Here is an 18,258-nt window from a genome sequence, read left to right on the forward strand (position 1 = left end):
TTCCCCAGGTCAAGCCACTTTTGAACCAGAAACAGCGGCAGAAGCGCCTGACCTGGGCTACAGAGAAGCAGCACTGGACTGTTGCTCAGTGGTCCAAAGTACTTTTTTCGGGTGATGAAAGCAGATTTTGCATGTCATTCGGAAATCAAGGTGCCAGAGTCTGGAGGAAGACTGGGGAGAGGGAAATGCCAAAATGCCTGAAGTCCAGTGTCAAGTACCCACAGTCAGTGATGGTCTGGGGTGCCATGTCAGCTGCTGGTGTTGGTCCACTGTGTTTTATCAAGGGCAGGATCAATGCAGCTAGCTATCAGGAGATTTTGAAGCTTTATGGAGATAAAGATTTCATTTTTCAGCACGACCTGGCACCTGCTCACAGTGCCAAAACCACTGGTAAATGGTTTACTGACCATGGTATTACTGTGCTCAATTGGCCTGCCAACTCTCCTGACCTGAACCCCATAGAGAATCTGTGGGATGTTGTGAAGAGAAAGTTGAGAGACGCAAGACCCAACACTCTGGATGAGCTCAAGGCCGCTATCGAAGCATCCTGGGCCTCCATAACACCTCAGCAGTGCCACAGGCTGATTGCCTCCATGCCACGCCGCATTGAAGCGGTCATTTCTGCAAAAGGATTCCCGACCAAGTATTGAGTGCATAACTGAACATAATTATTTGAAGGTTGACTTTTTTGTATTAAAAACACTTTTTTTATTGGTCGGATGAAATATGCTAATTTTATGAGATAGGAATTTGGGTTTTTCATGAGCTGTATGCCAAAATCATCAATATTAAAACAATAAAAGGCTTGCACTACTTCAGTTGTGTGTAATGAATCTAAAATATATGAAAGTCTAATGTTTATCAGTACATTACAGAAAATAATGAACTTTATCACAATATGCTAATTTTTTGAGAAGGACCTGTATATATATATATATATATATATATATATATATATATATATATATATATATATATATATATATATATATATTTTTTTTTTTTTTCTCACATTCTGCTATACAACATTCCCAAAAAAAATAAAATAAACAATCAAATTTTTAACATTTTAGGCTAATTTGTTTTCTGCTACATATTTCAACTAGTAATGGCGGTGATCTGCGATTTTTTGCGGGACTGCGACATTGCGGCGGACAGATCGGACCCATGACAAACATTTTTGACACTTTTGGGGGGGACCAATGACATTACTACAGTAATCAGTGGCTAAAAATATGCACCGTTACTGTAATAATGACACTGGCAGGGAAGGGGTTAACCCTATGGGTGATCAAAGGGTTAAATGTGAGCCTCATGCTCACTGACGTGGGTGGGGTTCTGTGACACAGAGATCGCAGGTTCAGCTGTGCAGAATCCTGTGATCTCCTCCATTCTGTCATGGAGAAGATCCGCCTGCTAAGCAGGCGAGTCTTCTCACGCTTTCCCCGACGATCGGGTACGAGAGGCGGCAATCGTCGCCTCTCCTCCTCCGGCCCGACTCCCGCTGTGTCAAAATATACAAGATATTGGACATAACAGGTTGTCCAAACCATGGTACTTATGCCAAACTGAAACATGAGTTTAAGCTGAAGATCTCCAATGATAGTCAAAAATCTCTCAGTATAAAAAAAAAAAAAAAAAAAGAGGAAGAAGATGAACATCCTGCAGCATTTATACAAAATGCAATATTAAAGTAGAACTGAACACATGGGTTTAACGATTTCTCAAAACATTAAAATTCAAAGCATGTCATGAATTATAACGATCACAGGTGCTTGTGCTCTGAAAGAACTGTCAACCCATCAAAGAGCTGATACACTCACCAAAGTACTTGGTTGCAGATCCATCTTCACCAAACACTGTGACAAGTCCAGGTCTGAGAACTTGCAATGTTGGGACATGACTTGCTAGGATACCAAACATTCCAGTAGTTGTAGGAACGTCCACTTGTTTCACGTTCGATCCATTGTAGTAGACCTAAGCCAGGAAAAACTAGTTATAGCCAACCACCTTAGCAAAGTGTTTTATTACTTTCATGCATTACAAAAAAAAAAAAAACATTTAAATGTATATTTCACAAATACTTCAAGTAATTCAATTTGAGAGTGGATATGTCCACTTAACCACTTGAGCTCCAGAACCTTTTACCCCCTTCATGACCAGGCCATTTTTTGCTATTCGGCCCTGTGTAATTTTAACTGGCAATTGTGTGGTCATGCAACGCTTTACCGAAACAAAATTTATATACCGTAATTTTTGCAGTTATTTAAGGAATATTCCCTATGAACGTATTCAGTGCCTAAAAAATTCAAAAACAGTGTAGCATGACCTTTCAGGGGTAAAATTCCTCTTTGCCATATGCATACAATAACACCTGCTTTACAGAGCGGTTCTCAGTACGGATCACTCTTACAGCACAATAACAGGCATAAGAGTATGGCATGTCATCATTGTGACATGCCTCAACCTCTGCAACCACATCTCTTCTGTTCATTGGCAGTACAGAAAATCTAGACATTATATTTTACAAATAGTCCTATTTTCCTCATAAAGGGGACCTAGCAACAGATATATGTTTTTTGTGTTTAGTACACACTAAGCAATGTGTGGGTGTAACAATTGCAGGTTATATTTTACCTCTCACAAAGATGAATGTACTTCCTCTGACAATGGCTTTATCTGCTTTTGTTCTCTAGGATGAAGCTATCTTTGTTGGGGCAATAACCAGGTGTCCGCATATGCTGCATGGACTGAGATACCAAAGCTGATAGAGTCACATACATCCTGGTGCCTGTGCCTGGGTTTACAAAGTCTGACAAAAATAATCCCATGTTGTGCTGCCTTTCACCTTATGATTTTCTACAAAGTTATTGCTGCAGTCTGATCACTGGGGGAGAGAATTTGCTTCCTCCTGCCTGCTGCCAATTGATATCAACTTATTCGCAATAAAGTCACTCAGCTTGAGCTCAAGGACTTTCTTTTCAATTTTTTTTATATTAACTCGTTGCTGTACATTGTGACACATTAGGAACATTGTTGTATATTTTCCTTTTGATCGCACTAAAAATCCAACAGGAGTTCTTGCCCTTCCTCACCTTATCCAAACTAAAAAATATAAAACGTTTTTGTTTGATATACACTAAGAGCCGGTTCACACTACTCCGACTTGTCAGGCGACTTGGTCATCTGACAAGTAGCGCTCCATGCTGTGCAATGGAACCGTTCTAATCAGAGTGACTCAAGTCGCTCCGATTTAGAAAAAGGTTCCTGCACTACTTTTGGGCGAAGTCGAAGCGTCTTGCATTGACTTCTATTATGAGAAGTAGTTTGCAAGCCGTGATGAAGTCGTGCTGCAGGGGCGACTTCAAAGTCGCCCAAAGTCAGGGCGACTTAGTCGTGATAGTGTGAACCGGCTCTAAGGCCTCATGAAAACTGGGTGTCAAATGCTGCTTTTAAAGAGGAACCCTCTGAAAAAGAATTAGGAAAAAAAAACACCTGTAAAGACAAAGGCATTATGAGCTAGTATGCATCGCATACTAGCTTATTATGAAGTACTTACCTAAAAACGAAGCCCCCGCAGTGCTGCCTGCTCAGCGACAGAACAGCCAACATGTTCGGCCTTCCTGGGTCCATCTGATTGGCCGGAGGCGTGATTACATCACTCCCGCGCATGCGTGCGGGAGCTGCCGGTCACGGCACAGGGCTCTGAAGGAATGGCACGGGTGGCCGTTCCTTCAGAACGCATGCGCCAATGACATCGGCTGCATGCACTGTAAATATCTCCTAAACGGTGCAAGTTTAGGAGATATTTATAGCACTTACGGTATAGGTAAGCCTTAATATAGGCTTACCTATAGGCAAAAGTCTTTAAAGTGGGTTTACAACCACTTAAAGGGCATTTGACTTTTTTCTGCCTCTAAAGACCCCTCTATGTAAACCTGTGTCCATACACACATAGGAGCCTACAGGCATTTAACCACTTAAGCCCCGGAAGATTTTACCCCCTTCCTGACCAGGTGGTATTTTGCGATTCGGCACTGCGTGACTTTAACGGACAATTGCGCGGTCGTGCGACGCTGTACCTAAACAAATTTGGCGTCCTTTTTTTCCCCACAAACAGAGCTTTCTTTTGGTGGTATTTGATCACCTGTGCGATTTTTTGATCACGCGCTATAAACAAAAAAAGAGCGTCAATTTTGCAAAAATAGCAATATTTTTCACATTTTTTTTATATGAAATTTCCCCAAAAAAAAAAATGTAAAAATCAAAATTTAACATTTTCGGCCAATTTGTTTTATGCTACCTATGTTTGGTAAAAAAAAAAAAAAAAAAAAAAAAAAAAATCGCAAAAAGCGTATTTTGATTGGTTTGCGCAAAAGTTATCGCGTTTACTAACAAAGGGAAAGATTTGCCATTTTTGTTGTTTTTTTTTTTTAACGCGTAATGGCAGCGATCCGCGATTTTTTTTGCGGTACTGCAACATTGCGGCGGACAGATCGGACCCTTGACTGACATTTTTGACACTTTTGGGGTTACCAGTGACATTTCTACAGTAATCAGTGCTATACATATGCACTGTTACTGTAAAAATACACTGGTAGTGAAGGGGTTAACTTTATTAGAGAGGGAGGGGCTGTGTGTGTCCCTAGGGGCGTGCTTTCTACTGTGATTGGCTGTGGCTTCAGATGAATGAAGAGTGATCGACGGTTCTACATAGTAGAACCGTATGATCAGCCTTCATATACAGCGGAGAGAATGACAGGTGGCTTGTTTACACAAGCAGCCTGACTTTCTCCCTCTCCCCTGCCGATTGCCGAGTGACCGGCGGACATCGGGTCCGCTGGTCACACGCGCGCGGGGGGGGGGGGGGTCCGTGACCACGCGGGGGCGCGCGCTCGCTCCCTAGACCCTCACAAGCTAGTGACGTAGCCCTACGTCACTTTGCCTGTGAGGGGCTGACTGCCGATGTAGATCGGCGTTAGGCAGTCGGAAAGTGGTTAAAGGCAGAAAAAAAACATTTCTTGCAAGTTCAGGCGAGAAATTTCAGCAGAAAAAATCCTGATGTGCCTAAATGCTAGGCATGTTTCACGCTTAAACGTACTCAGTAAGTGTTTTTTGGTCTGAACATCACTTCCGTTGCACAATCTGATGGGTAGAAGCATTCTGGTAGAACCACGGCAGGAGGATTCCTCCATCCACCTCGTGTGTGTGGATGGGGGAATTTTTTATTTTTGCTGAATGAATGTGTCTCTGTACACAGTTTCTGCCACTGCTACCCCCTCCTCACTGGTCACTGGCTGTAAAGGATGATGTCAGACCACTAACAACTAGTGAGGATGACAGTGAGCGGAGCCTGATGGAGAAGGGACTAGGTGTCAAGATAGAGATACCCCCTTTTCGTTGATCTACCCCGTGAAACCAGCACTCCTTTTAACCACTTAAGACCAGCCCTTTCTCTGACATTTGTTGTTTACAAGTAAAAATCAATTTTTTTTGCTAGAAAATTACTTAGAACCCCCAAACATTTCTTTTTTTTTAGCAGAGACCCTAGAGAATATTTTCGCAATATTTTATGTCACACTATTCGCGTAGTGGTCTTTCAAACACGATTTAAAAAATAATTTGCGTAAAATCCTTTTCCCTGAGTCCCCTGACAGATGCAGCCCTCAATGTTTCTTCACTAATAGGTAATGCGCCATCTACAGTATAATGCGCCATCTACAGTAGACTAGGCAATCAAAAAGTTTCACTCTACGCGCCTATAGGGGCTGTCCCTCATGACATTACCCCAGACACACTGTGCTCTAAAATCAGTTTCGTAGCAAGCAGAGAAAGAAAAAAAAAAAAAAAAACAAACACAACCAACCCCAAAAAAGAGGGGCAGGAGCTGGGTCTGTCAGAGGACTCAGAAAAGGATTTTACGGTAAGTTCTTACAAAAATCCATTTTTTTCTTACGTCCTCTGACGGACGCAGCCCTCAATGTTTCTTCACTAATGGGATGTCCCAAAGCAGTGTAGGCATAAGGGGTGGGAAGAACGCAACCAAACGTTAACGTATACCCAAGGCTAAACGTAGCCAACTGGATGACAAGCTCAACTCAAAACATGACAAGCTCAACTCAAAACAGGAGCTTACCCCAGAACAAAATTTCACCCCCTAAAGAGAAAAAATCCAAGTCTTTAACAAACAGCAGCCTGCAAAACTTTGCAGACAAAAGGAAGCATCCGAGGATGCCATCAAATCAATCTTGTAGAATTTTGTAAAAGTTTGTACAGACGACCAGGTTGCCGCTTTACACACCTGAGCCACCGAAGCCTGATATGGCGAAAGGCCCAAGAGGCACTCCGCACTCTAGTAGAATGCGCCCTCATAGGGAAAGGAGGCAACAGACCCTTCAATGAATAGGCCTGAACAATAGTCTGTCTGATCCACTTTGATATGGTTGCAGCAGACGCAGCCGAACTCTTACGAAGCCCCTCAGGAAAGACAAACAGAGAATCAGATGTCCGGAAGGACTCCGTGGCTGACAGGTAGACCCTGACCGCCCTAACCACATCCAGCGAATGCAAGGCAAATTCCTTAGGATGCTTGGGCTTAGCACAGAGCGAAGGTAAAACAATATCTTCATTGGAGGTGGAAAGCCGACACCACCTTAGGGAGAAAAGATTGGTTAGGACGCAAAACAACCTTATCCCTATGAACGACCAGTTAAGGCGAACGGCAAGACAGAGCTGCCAACTCAGACACCCTGTGAGCAGAGGTGATAGCCACCAAAAAGGCAACCTTCTCAGACAACAAAGGCAGGGAAATGTCCCGGATATTTTCAAAGGGAGGTCGTTGGAGAACGTACAAAACCAAATTCAGATCCAACGGAGGTAAAGGGGATCTCCTCGTCTGAGACAAATGACGCACCCCTTGAATAAATGTGCGAATCAAGGAATTAGTCGCCAAGGGACATTAGGAGTAGGACCATTTACTTCCAAACTAGGCAGCAAGAAACTGATTTTAGAGCACAGTGTGTCTGGTGTAATGTCGTGAGGGACAGCCCCTATAGGTGTAGAGAGTGAACGTTTTTCACTGCCTAGTCAACTCCTGTAGAAGGCGCATTACCCATTAGTGAAGAAACATTGAGGGCTGCGTCTGTCAGAGGACCTAAGAAAAATACACTTTAAAGAATTTAGAACACCCAGTAAAGTTAGCCAAATTTGTTTGTATAATGTTAAAGATGAAGTTGCGCCCAGTAAAGAATCTGATTTTTCCTACAGCTTAGCTGTAAAATCCTATTCTTGGAGTACATCACGGGACAGAGCAGCCATAATAATTACTATCTGGGTTATACGCCACCTAAAGGTGAATTGACACTGGCAACCAAAAAGATAGGAAGTCCCACTCTATATAACCCCTATAAGTACCTCAGTATTGTAGCAAGCAATAAACATCCCAGACAAGAGGGGAGGGACCTCTGAGTCCCGTGATGTAATCCAATTGCCTTTATCGTACATCAGGGGACACAGAGCAGCCATAATAATTACTATCTTACACATCCCAAAGCAATGCACTTGACACTATATATGGAATAACCGCCATCAGACCGAAAAGATCTACACAGCTGCCTGCAGTACACTGTGGCCAAATGCAGAATCCTCCCGGGTCCTAACATCCACCTGATAGAATCTAGTGAACATATGAATTGAAGACCAAGTAGTGGCCCTGCAAATCTGAGCCATAGAAGCTTGATGGCGACCTGCCCAAGAAGCATCTACTCTTTTGGTAGAGAGTGTGTCTTTACCAAAAAGGTGGAACCTTTCCCTTTAAACCATACGCCTGTATAATGACCTGGCGAATCCACTGAGAAATTGTAGACCTAGATGCTGCCTGCCCTTTCCTGGACCCTTCTGGCAGCACAAACAAAAGGTTCGGTCTTCTGAATCTGAGCTGACATCTTCAAATAGACCTTAAATCAGGCCTCGACAAATCCCGGGCGCCAGGTCGCATTTGCGACTAGAATTAGCGACCTGGCGCCTCGGGTGCCCTGCAGGATGTGTCCTGTCCCTTTTGCGCCCCCCACCTCCTCTTCAAATTCACGGACTTCCGCGGCGTCCAAAAATTTAGTCCCCGGCTTTTCGGCCTTCTTCTGTGAGATGAGAAGCTAGGGGAACTGGCGCCCTCTTGTGGTGGCCGGGAGTAATGCATGTTCTCAATGCCAAAGAGGAGAAGAGAGGGAATTTTTTCTTAAGGCTTCATCTCTCTGTCCAGTTACCTTTGCTTAAAGGTAAGTGGACAGGGAGTGTGGTTATTATTAATAATTTATTTTTTAAATGTAAAAAAAATAAATAATATTTTTTTTTTTAATTATTAAAAAAAAAAATGTTTTTCTTTTTTTTTTTCAATTCTTATTAAAAAATAAATAAATTTATATATATATATATATATATATATATATATATATATATATATATATATATATATATATATATATATATATATATATATATATTTTTTCCCTCATCGCCGTGCCACAGCCGAAGGCCCCTTTCACACGGGCTGTCTGATCAGGTCCGCCTGTCAGTTTTTCAGGCAGACCTGATCGGACCGTTCAGTCTCCTCTATGGAGCAGTAATCTGCCGCCATCTGACCCTGCCCGCCAAAAACAGACGGATGGTGGTTCTATTTTCTATCCATCCCGTGGATCGGATCAGATGGCATCGGATGGAAAGAGACAGACAGTCTGTTTCCATCCAATTGCGCTATAGAGGAGAGTGGGGTTCTAGTCCTATTTATGTGTAAATTTAGTATCCGTTTTATTAAATAAAGCTTGGTTGTTAGTTTAAAAAAACAAAAAACAAAAAAAAAAAACTGGCTCCTAACTTTTTTAGCTGGCTCCTAGATTTCAGGCAAATTTGTCAAGCCCTGCCTTAAATGCACCTACTACATCGAGAGAATGTAAGAACTTTTCCTCTGCTGTTTGAGGATTTGGAAACGAAAGGCAGGCAGTATAATGTCCGGTTTTCAAACAAAAAGAAGACACCATCTTGGGCAAAAACCCTGGGTGTGGACGTAGATACACCCTATCTTGATACAAGATCAGAAATGGCTCCTTACAAGAAAGAGCCGCTAACTCCAATACTCTAGCTAAAGTTACTGCAACCAAAAAGACTAACTTTCTGGTCAAAAGAACCAGAGGAATATGCTGAATGGGCTTCAAAGGGCTGTTTCTGTGGAACAGCCCGGACTAGGGATGCACCGAAATTTCGGCCACCGAAATTATCGGCCGAAAATGAGCCTATCATTTCGGCCGATAATGGGTTAACAGTGCCGAAATTAATATGGCCGCCGTGAGAAGGGAGGAGGGCGCAGGGCAGGTTTTAAAAGTCCCGCCTCTGGCCGGCCGCCCGCCTCTCAATGACGTCCTACTACTATGATCTCTGCATTAATGAACGGACATACTATGTCAGGCATGTATCTCCGCTGACAAGGAAGTGAAGCTCTCACATAGTTATAGTTATTAGCGGCCGCTCGCCCTGCCCGGTGTCAGGTCAGATCAGATCTCATTCACACACAGTCACAGTCCCGCTGAGCTGACAGGAAGGATCACAGTTCTATCTATTAGCGGCCGCTCGCCCCGCCCTCCCGCCCGGACTGTCAGGGAATTGGAGAAGTGAAATCTCACATAGTGACAGATATTAGTGGCCGCTTGCCCGCCCGGTGTCAGTTCATTCATGGACAGATCGTAGTAGTAGTGACATCACCGGGAGGCGGGCGGCCGGCCGGCCAGAGGCGGGACTTTTGAATAATGGACACCGTGACCGGAGGAGCTGAGTGAGTAGGAGAGGGACGCTGAGGCTGATGCGTGGGGGGGGGGGGGGGGAGGGGTGATAGCTGAGGCAGCTAACCATTGGTATTTGTATTAATTATGCAGCATGAGGGGGTTAATGTATCGTCACTGCTGCATTAGTGACCGACCAGTGGCAGTTAATTAACCCCTTTGTGCTGCATTAGTACAACCAGTATCAGTGCAACCAGTGTTAACACTGATACTGGTTGCACTAATGCAGCACAAAGGGGTTAATTAACTGCCACTGGTTGGTCACTAATGCAGCAGTGACAATACATTAACCCCCTCATGCTGCATAATACAAATACCATTGGTAATTATTAAATTAACCTATTGCCAACCCACAGTACATATACTGTGACAGGGTGGCAGCGACAGGTATATGTCGCTGCCTGTTTTTTGGTGTATGCCCCTGTTCCATCTATTTTAAAATTATTTGGGGGGAAAAGTCATTTTCGGTTTTCGGCCAATGGCATCCTGCATTTTCGGTTTCGGCCCAAAATTTTCATTTCAGTGCATCCCTAGCCCGGACCAAATTTAAATCCCAGTTAGGTGGGCTAACTGGCGGAAGCATATGTAGCACCCCTTGTATAAAAGCCTGGACCAAGGAATGCAAAGCAATCAGTCTTAAGGACTATTGAAAGGTCAAATTTCAGCCTTGTCAGTCTTTTTTCTAAGGCTAACTTCATATCTACTCCTACTTGCAAGAAAGCTAGAGTTCTCCCGATGATATATTTACAGGGATGCCACTTCCTGGCCTCACACCAAGAAATGTAAGACTTCCAGACTCTGAAATAAATGCCCCTAGAGCAGGGGTCTTCAAACTATGGCCCTCCAGTTGTTCAGGAACTACAATTCCCATCATGCCTAGTCATGTCTGTGCCTGTCAGAGTTTTACAATGCCTCATGGGATGTGTAGTTCCGCAACAGCTGGAGGGCCGTAGTTTGAGGATCCCTGCCCTAGAGACTGGTTTCCTAGAATTTATCACAGTAGAGACTGCAAGATCAGTTATACCCCGCTCCCTCAAAATCAAGGCTTCAATAGCCAAACCCTCAAATTTAGACATTGTAAAGCAGGGTGGAATATCGGATCCTGAGAGAGCAGGTCCAGACGCAGTGGGAGAACCCATGGCCTTTCCACCGCCAACCTTGAATTTTGCGTGTACCAAATCCTCCTGGGCCAAGCTGAAGCCACCAGGATTACTGGTTTCCCTTCTTCCTGAATCCTGCACAGAAGTCGTGGCAGCAGCTGAACTGGGTGAAAAGGCATAGATCAGGTAGAACTGCTCCCAGGGAGTCACCAAAGCATCCACTCTGATTGTGAGCGGATCCCTGGTCCTGGACACAAATCTGTTTAACTTGTTGTTGAAACCTGGATGCCAACAAATCTACGTCCGGGACCCCAACGTTGACAAATTAATGCAAAGATCTCGGGATGTAAGGACCATTCCCCTGGAAACATCTGCTGGCAACTCAAAGTCTGCCAGTTCTCTATTCCTGGAATTAAAACGGCCGACAGGCATCCAAAAGAGGTCTCCGCCCAGGATAGGATGTGACCCACCTTCTGGGCTGACTGACTCTTGGTGCCCCCCTGATGGTTGATATAGGCCACAGCCGTGGCATTGAAGGATTGTACCCTGACGGGGCAACCCCGAAGTCTAGGAGTCCAGTAGCTTAACGCCCGACAAACGGCTCAAATTTACAAGATATTGACGGGGAAGCTCCTTTCTAACCAGGACCATTTCCCTTGGACAGTTGCTTCCTCCAGAATTGCTCCCCAGCTAGAAAGATTGCCATCTGTAGTCACCACCTTCCAGACTAGTGGAAGAAAGGATTTGCCGCTCTCCAAATTCCTGGCTACCAACCTAGACTCTGACGTACTCTCGGTACTAGAGACATGCAACAATCTAGGGCCTGGATCTTTTTGCTCCAGGCTGACAAAATGTTGTTCTGTAATAGTCTGGCATGGAATTAGGCATAAGGAACCACTTCGAATCGCTTCGAATGAGGACACCATCTTCCCTAGCAACCTCATACAAAGATGTACAGAAGGATAATTTTTCCCTCTTTCGATACAAACCAGATCCTTCAGGGCTACGACCTGTCTTGGCGGAAAACACACCTTTGCCTGTACTGGGTCCACAAGGAAACCCAGAAACTCTAGACTCAGAACGTCCTGGTTGGTTTCTGAATTTGGCAAAGTCAGCATTGCAGCCGGTTCAAAGAACTGAACTGCCCGAAACACTTTCTGGCTTAAGAGTAAAAGCCGACCAGTCTATAAGTAATAGATCATCCAGGTATCCTACCTGCTATCCTTTGAGACCTTAGAATAATCAATACTGGAGCTAGGGCTTTTGTGAACACTCGTGGAGACGGAGCTAGCCGGAAGGGCAAGGCCACGAACTGCAAATTACGGTCTTTCACCGCAAAAACATTTGATGGGCCTGAAAAATTGCCATGTGAAGGTATGCATCCTTGATGTCTACAGATGATAGAAATTCTCCTCCTAGCAGAGAGACCATGACTGAGCAAATTGACTCCATTCTGAATGTGTGAATGTTTAAGAACTGGTTCAGGGCTTTGAGATCTGGAAAAGATCTCGCATCTCTGTTTGGCTAGAGGACTATAAAAAGGTTTGAGTAAAAACCCCTGAATTTCTTGTCGCCTGAGACTTCTGTAATCACTGCTTGAGACCTCAGATGGTCCAGAGCCAGAAAGAATTTTCTTTTTAGAGGATCTGCAGGTATGTTTGACCTTACAAACCGAGGATGAGGAAACACCCAATATTCTAGTTTGTACCCCTGCGAGACTGGAAATAACCCAGTTCTGAATCATTTCCACCCAGGCCTCTGAGAACTGTAGCAGCCTTCCCCCCCACCCGACTGAGTTGGGGGCGTTCCTTCACAAGGTAAATTTGGGGCTAGGCCCGGTAGGCCTCTGGGCCCAGGGTTTCTTCTGCCCTTGACCTGAAGGCTTGGCTCTAGATCCAGACGGCTGAGGCTGTCGAAACTGCCCAGGAATAGAAGTACTGGTAATCTGAGTGTTAGACACCACCTTAAAAGAAGGACGTTTACTTTGCCTCTTAACTGGTAGAAGCATTATCCCCCCCCCCCCCCCCCTTGAAATCTTTTGGCTATATTTGTCCAGATAGTCACCAAATAGGCGCTCCTCATAAAAGGGAAAACCAGCTAGCAATTTGTTTTCCACAGACTAGCTTTTTAGCCACAGGATTCTGCACTCCTCAAATGCTGTGCAGTCTCTGCCCCTTACTGCGCATGTGCAGCTTGGTACCTGCACACCAATGCATCAAGGACAAGCCCTCTACCGGCTCCATGAATTTGGATCATTACAATATGGCTTTATACACCATTGGGTGACCACATATTACAATCATATCAACTTGGTATACACAGGTACTAGGACGGTCAAACAAAGTGGACTTCGTGGTGTTTCTTCAACCACCACTATCATTAGTATGTATACTATACATGTACCTTTATGAACCAAAAGAAAAAACTATTTTATTTTTTTCGTAGACACAATTTGTTTTTGCATTTTCAGTTGAGCAGCTTGATTTTTGGACCTATGGATACTCATTATCCGTCCAGGATCCAGGTGACTTGAGTCAATAGGCTTTCCTTTAATGCTATGGCCTCATGAATGGTGGTCGTTTTCTCCATTGCATCCCCCGTCAAGGAGTTCCCACATTTGCTACATCATCTTCACATATCTTTGTAAAGCCTTGAACGCATGTAAGTACTGCGCTAATTTATGAACTTTCATATAACACAGTATACATCTACGTATGTTATGATGCTATTTACATGTTATATCTACTTAAATTTATGTACTAATAGATGCATTTACACCTACATTTTGTGGTCAACTGGTGTCACCCTGGAAGAAGCACATATAAATAACTAGTCCGAAACATGTCAGGTGTCATCACTTACCATTTAACTACAGTATTCAATGGCTTCACAAGCCTGTTTTTATTTGTGTTCTTATTTACCTATTAATGCTGATGTGGTTGTGCTATCATGCTGTCCCCATTCAGTTCATAGTAGGATTGCATTGATCTTTTTAGATACAATAAAAAATATGCTTTTTACTAAATTGTTTTTTGTCACTAGTCCAGGAGGGGTTCACAATACAAACACAAATGTGTTTCTATTAACCAAAGCCATTTATATATGGACATGACAAATCCCTTTGTCTAATTTCCACTATTTGGATCTTTGTTTTTCGGGTTTTTTCTTGTTCATTCGACTACCAGCTGCATGTGCACGCTCGTGCATGTAAATAGGCAGAACTTGCGCGCGTAATCACCCGCTGCAGGGATGGCCACCGAAGGTGCTCCCTGAACTTGAGCCAGAGGGTAAGCGGATGCGTGGGCGGGATGTACAAAGTCCTGCTGCCCTCCAAGCATCAGGGGGGTTGGGAGTAGAAAAATGTAAGGCATCCAAGGTGTGCATGTCACAGCTGAATACACATACTGCTAGTGGAGACATAAAACAAGGCATTTGGTATCTGTTAAATTAGAAGGTAACAGTGCACCATAATTAAAGTGAGCTTACCACTCCCGCCGCAGGATTCTGACAAACTAGAATCCAATCTCTCCATCACAGCTGATACTGGTCAATTTTTCGACCTTCAAGGACCAGGTCCCCCTAATTGTTGGGGCCACTCCTTAGGACCTGTAGGGCCCCTTGCCGGAATGCCTTTGGGGTTAGCCTTACCAAGGGTCCAGATCTTAGGATCCAGCGCCCAAGAGGGTCCCATTACAGGCAACACCTCGTTTCCCTTTACTGAGCTCAGGTACCATACATTTAGTCTTCCACTTTGGATGGATCTGATTGCCAATCTCCTTGGATCCAGAGATCTTAACCGGGACTGTAGCATAATCTTAGTGAGTGTAAAGCTTGTATAACAGTGTCAATTTGCTGTCCCCTCAAAATAACTCAACACACAGCCATTAATGTCTAAACCGCTAGCAACAAAAATGAGTACACACCTAAGTGAAAATGTCAAATTTTTGCCCAATTAGTAATTTTCCCTCCCCGGTGTCATGTGACTCGTTCGTGTTACAAGGTCACAGATGACGTCGTCTGTGACATAAGGGGGTGGGGCCTCCCGGTGACATCGAGAGGCCACGCCCCTAATGGCTATATATTAAGCTGCAGAGACCGGAGACCGGCATAATCACCGGAGACATCGTATGAGGAGGACCAGAGGAAGAAGAAGAGCCAAGGGCAAAAGAGCAGAGTGGAGAAGACCGGAGTGGAGAAGACCGAATGAAGATTTTAAATAAACTTTCCAAAACGTCTCCTGTCGTTATTCACATACACTGCCTTTCATGGGGTGAATGGGTAGGGGTACAGTGTACCCCATACCCAGTCACATAGGGAGGGGGGTCCGGGATCTGGGGGGCCCCCTTGTTCAAGGGGGCTTGCAGATACCGATAAGCCCACTGCCCGCAGACCCCCACAACCACCGGCCAGGGTTGTGGGGATGAGGACCTTGTCCTCATCAACATGGGGGCAAGGTGCTTTGGGGTGGGGGGTGAAGAGCCTGCCCTGCCCCAAAGCACCAACACCCCCCCCCCCCCCACGTTGAGGGCATGTGGCCTGGTGTGGGCCGGGGGGGTGGGGCCGCTCGCTCATCCCCTCCCCTTTCCTGGCCTGCATGCTCGGATAAGATTCTGGTATGAATTTGGGGGGGGGGACCCCACGCCGTTTTTTCAGCATGGGGCTACTCTCAAATTCCATATCAGAGCCCGAAGGGCCTGGTTTGGAACCTGGGAGGACCCCCACGCCGTTTTTTTTCCATTTTGGCGTGGAGTTCCCCCTCAAGATTCTCACAGCGCATGTCGCGCCGTAAGTTTGCGGTGCGACTTCCATTCAAATCAATAGGCTCCCATAGGGAACCATTGATTTTTAATGGAAGAAAAAATGTATAAAGTGGCTTAACGCACGTTATGGCTTAACGCACGTTAAGCAACGTTATTCAGCCTTTAGCAGCATCAGACGTTTTTACAGCTGTAACGCTGGTCCTCAGAACGCGCCGGCCGTGGGTTCTTCTTTCAGCTTAAAAACGCCTAGGCCACTTACAGCTCTAAAACGTCTGTGTGTGCATGAGGCCATAGAATAACATGGAGGGGCGTTTTTGAGCTGCAAAAAAAAAAAAAATCTGACGCTGTTTACAGCGGCTGTAAAAACGCCCCGTATGCATGGGGCCTAAAGGTGAAAAACCCTTGAGGCTTTAGAACCACTTTAAGCCAAAAAAGTTCATCTTTATTGAGCAGAACTATACTGTCTTATCTTATACAGCCAATGAATTTGCCATCTTGGCCTCCGTTTACACTTGTACGACCTGAAAGTCACACGACTTAAAGCAAGGCCTGTGTAATCTTGAGGTCTATGGACCTCAAGTCGCATCAAAGTCAGACCAGAATAGTGCAGGGACTACTTTGAAGTCACACAGATATGATATAAATAGTACTCATTGGAAATCATGGGGGTACAACTTGTCATGCGACATTGCAGTTCCAATTCGCAGGACAAGATGCATAAGTGTGAAAGGGGGCTAAGTGCCATGGTGCTGCACATGATCAGTTATGACATTTGATGGTTTGACAGTTTAGTTGAGGGCACAAGCAAATGTGACAGCATCCCGGCATGCTACAAATGTAACAACTTTTTTTTTTTTAGACGATAAATCAATGGGTTTAGTTCCACTTGGATGCTTTTCTATGAAACATTGCACCAATCGTTCTGCTACAAACCATGAAGGCGAGTGATCTGTAGCAGTGCACATCCCAGTGCTGTAGCTGATCAGCAGCGACTAACGACTAAATTTCTAGCTACAAATCGCTGTTAATCGCAATTAGTGACTTGTTAGCAGTGCTGCAATAAAAGGTCACCCGTGTGTCATCAACCTAAACTGATTAGGACATCAAAGGCCACATATTAAGCACAAGACTCTTCCATTCCCCCACTACAGCCTTAGAATATTCTTCCACATTCACAGCTGCCTGTCCTTGTTCAATGATCACTAGGATGAGGAATACCAGGTCCCCATGACTGACTCTACAATGACCCACACAGACAACTCATACCCCCAGAAGATACAACCTGGCTAGGGGAGGCGAATGTGAAGCTCATGGCCGACGTCCCACTAGGTGCGGCTTCTGCATAGCTTCGTACATGGCGGGGTACAGCACAACGAACAAACCGGAGAGCCCGAGCAGACAGCATGGTGAAGCCGGAGAACTACTCTGACCGAAGCCAAGGGCACCGGATACTAAGACAGGCCGCCGCGCGGGGGCTTACGGGAGTTGTAGTGTGACCCTGAGGCTTACCCGCACCGCCCACTGCCTGGTGCATACTACATGTCCCGGCATGCAATGTGGTAACGCGTTTGAAGCGAAACTCAGGTTGTCTGTCAGGACAGTAAATTGTTGTGCGGACTGAAGCATATAAATAAAGGTTTATTGAAAATCACGCATACAACAGCTTGTTTGTTTTTTTTTTTTAGTTTTTCTTTGGGCAAGGTGAAAATTCCAGAAATTTCGCAGTATGTTTTTGAAGACTGGAAACTATTGCAAAGGTTCTTGCCTGGAAAAAGAGTCAGTAATAGCACTTCCTGGGCCTGACAATAGCAAAGGGCTCAGGCGTGTTCGAAGCCAGTGTAGCATGAAGATATGTATCGCCAATCATATGCATGTGCAGCTGCCGTTCGGGAAATGCCTCACTGCCTATGATCGGTGGTGTGCAGTCACGGCTTCCTGGCTGGTACGATCCAAACACGTTAGAGCCCATCACCACTTAGCTATTAGGCCCCGTTCACATGAGGTGTACTAAAGCGTACAATGATGAAGGGCTATGTTTACCCGCATGTGGATGCATCAGGGTTGCCAACTGTAAGTAAATTTACTGACAGTTTGTAAAAATCAGTGACTTTTACAACTGTCTGTAAATATCAGGGGCTGATAATTTGTCATGCTTGTGTTGGCTTTTGTAAGTGTAAACCAGGCAAACAACGACGGTATGTTATGAGTATGGTCAGTGCTTCCATATCGTGTTTATTCTGTTTAAGTGGCTCCCACCTGGCCTATAGCAGGATGACACCAGCGGGAATCTCTCGTTGATTCGTTTAATCGGTTCCCACCTGGCCTATAGCAGGATGACGCCGGCGGGAATCTCTCGTTGATTCGTTTATTCTGTTTAATCGGTTCCCACCTGGCCTATAGAAGGATGACGCCGGCAGGAATCTCTCGTTGATTCGTTTATTCTGTTTAATCGGTTCCCACCTGGCCTATAGCAGGATGACGCCGGCGGGAATCTCTCGTTGATTCGTTTATTCTGTTTAATCGGTTCCCACTCGGCCTATAGCAGGATGACGCCGGCGGGAATCTCTCGTT

General features: G+C 44.9%; 1 protein-coding gene across 1 annotated transcript in view; it reads right to left on the bottom strand.

Annotated features, from left to right (window-relative positions):
* ATP5F1D (ATP synthase F1 subunit delta) overlaps positions 1–17,167 on the bottom strand; it is a 43,050-nt gene extending 25,883 nt beyond the window's left edge. The window contains exons 1-2 of the mRNA XM_082253708.1: positions 16,970–17,167; positions 1,824–1,977 (exon numbers count right to left, since the gene is read on the bottom strand). Coding sequence (XP_082109834.1) covers positions 1,824–1,977; positions 16,970–17,092 — 277 coding nt within the window. The 5' untranslated portion in view covers positions 17,093–17,167. The remainder of the gene's footprint in view (positions 1–1,823; positions 1,978–16,969) is intronic.
* Positions 17,168–18,258: the final 1,091 nt, after the last annotated feature.

This window comes from Pelophylax lessonae (assembly GCF_965119305.1).
Source record: "Pelophylax lessonae genome assembly, chromosome: 1".
Classification (NCBI taxonomy): Eukaryota; Metazoa; Chordata; class Amphibia; order Anura; family Ranidae; genus Pelophylax; species Pelophylax lessonae.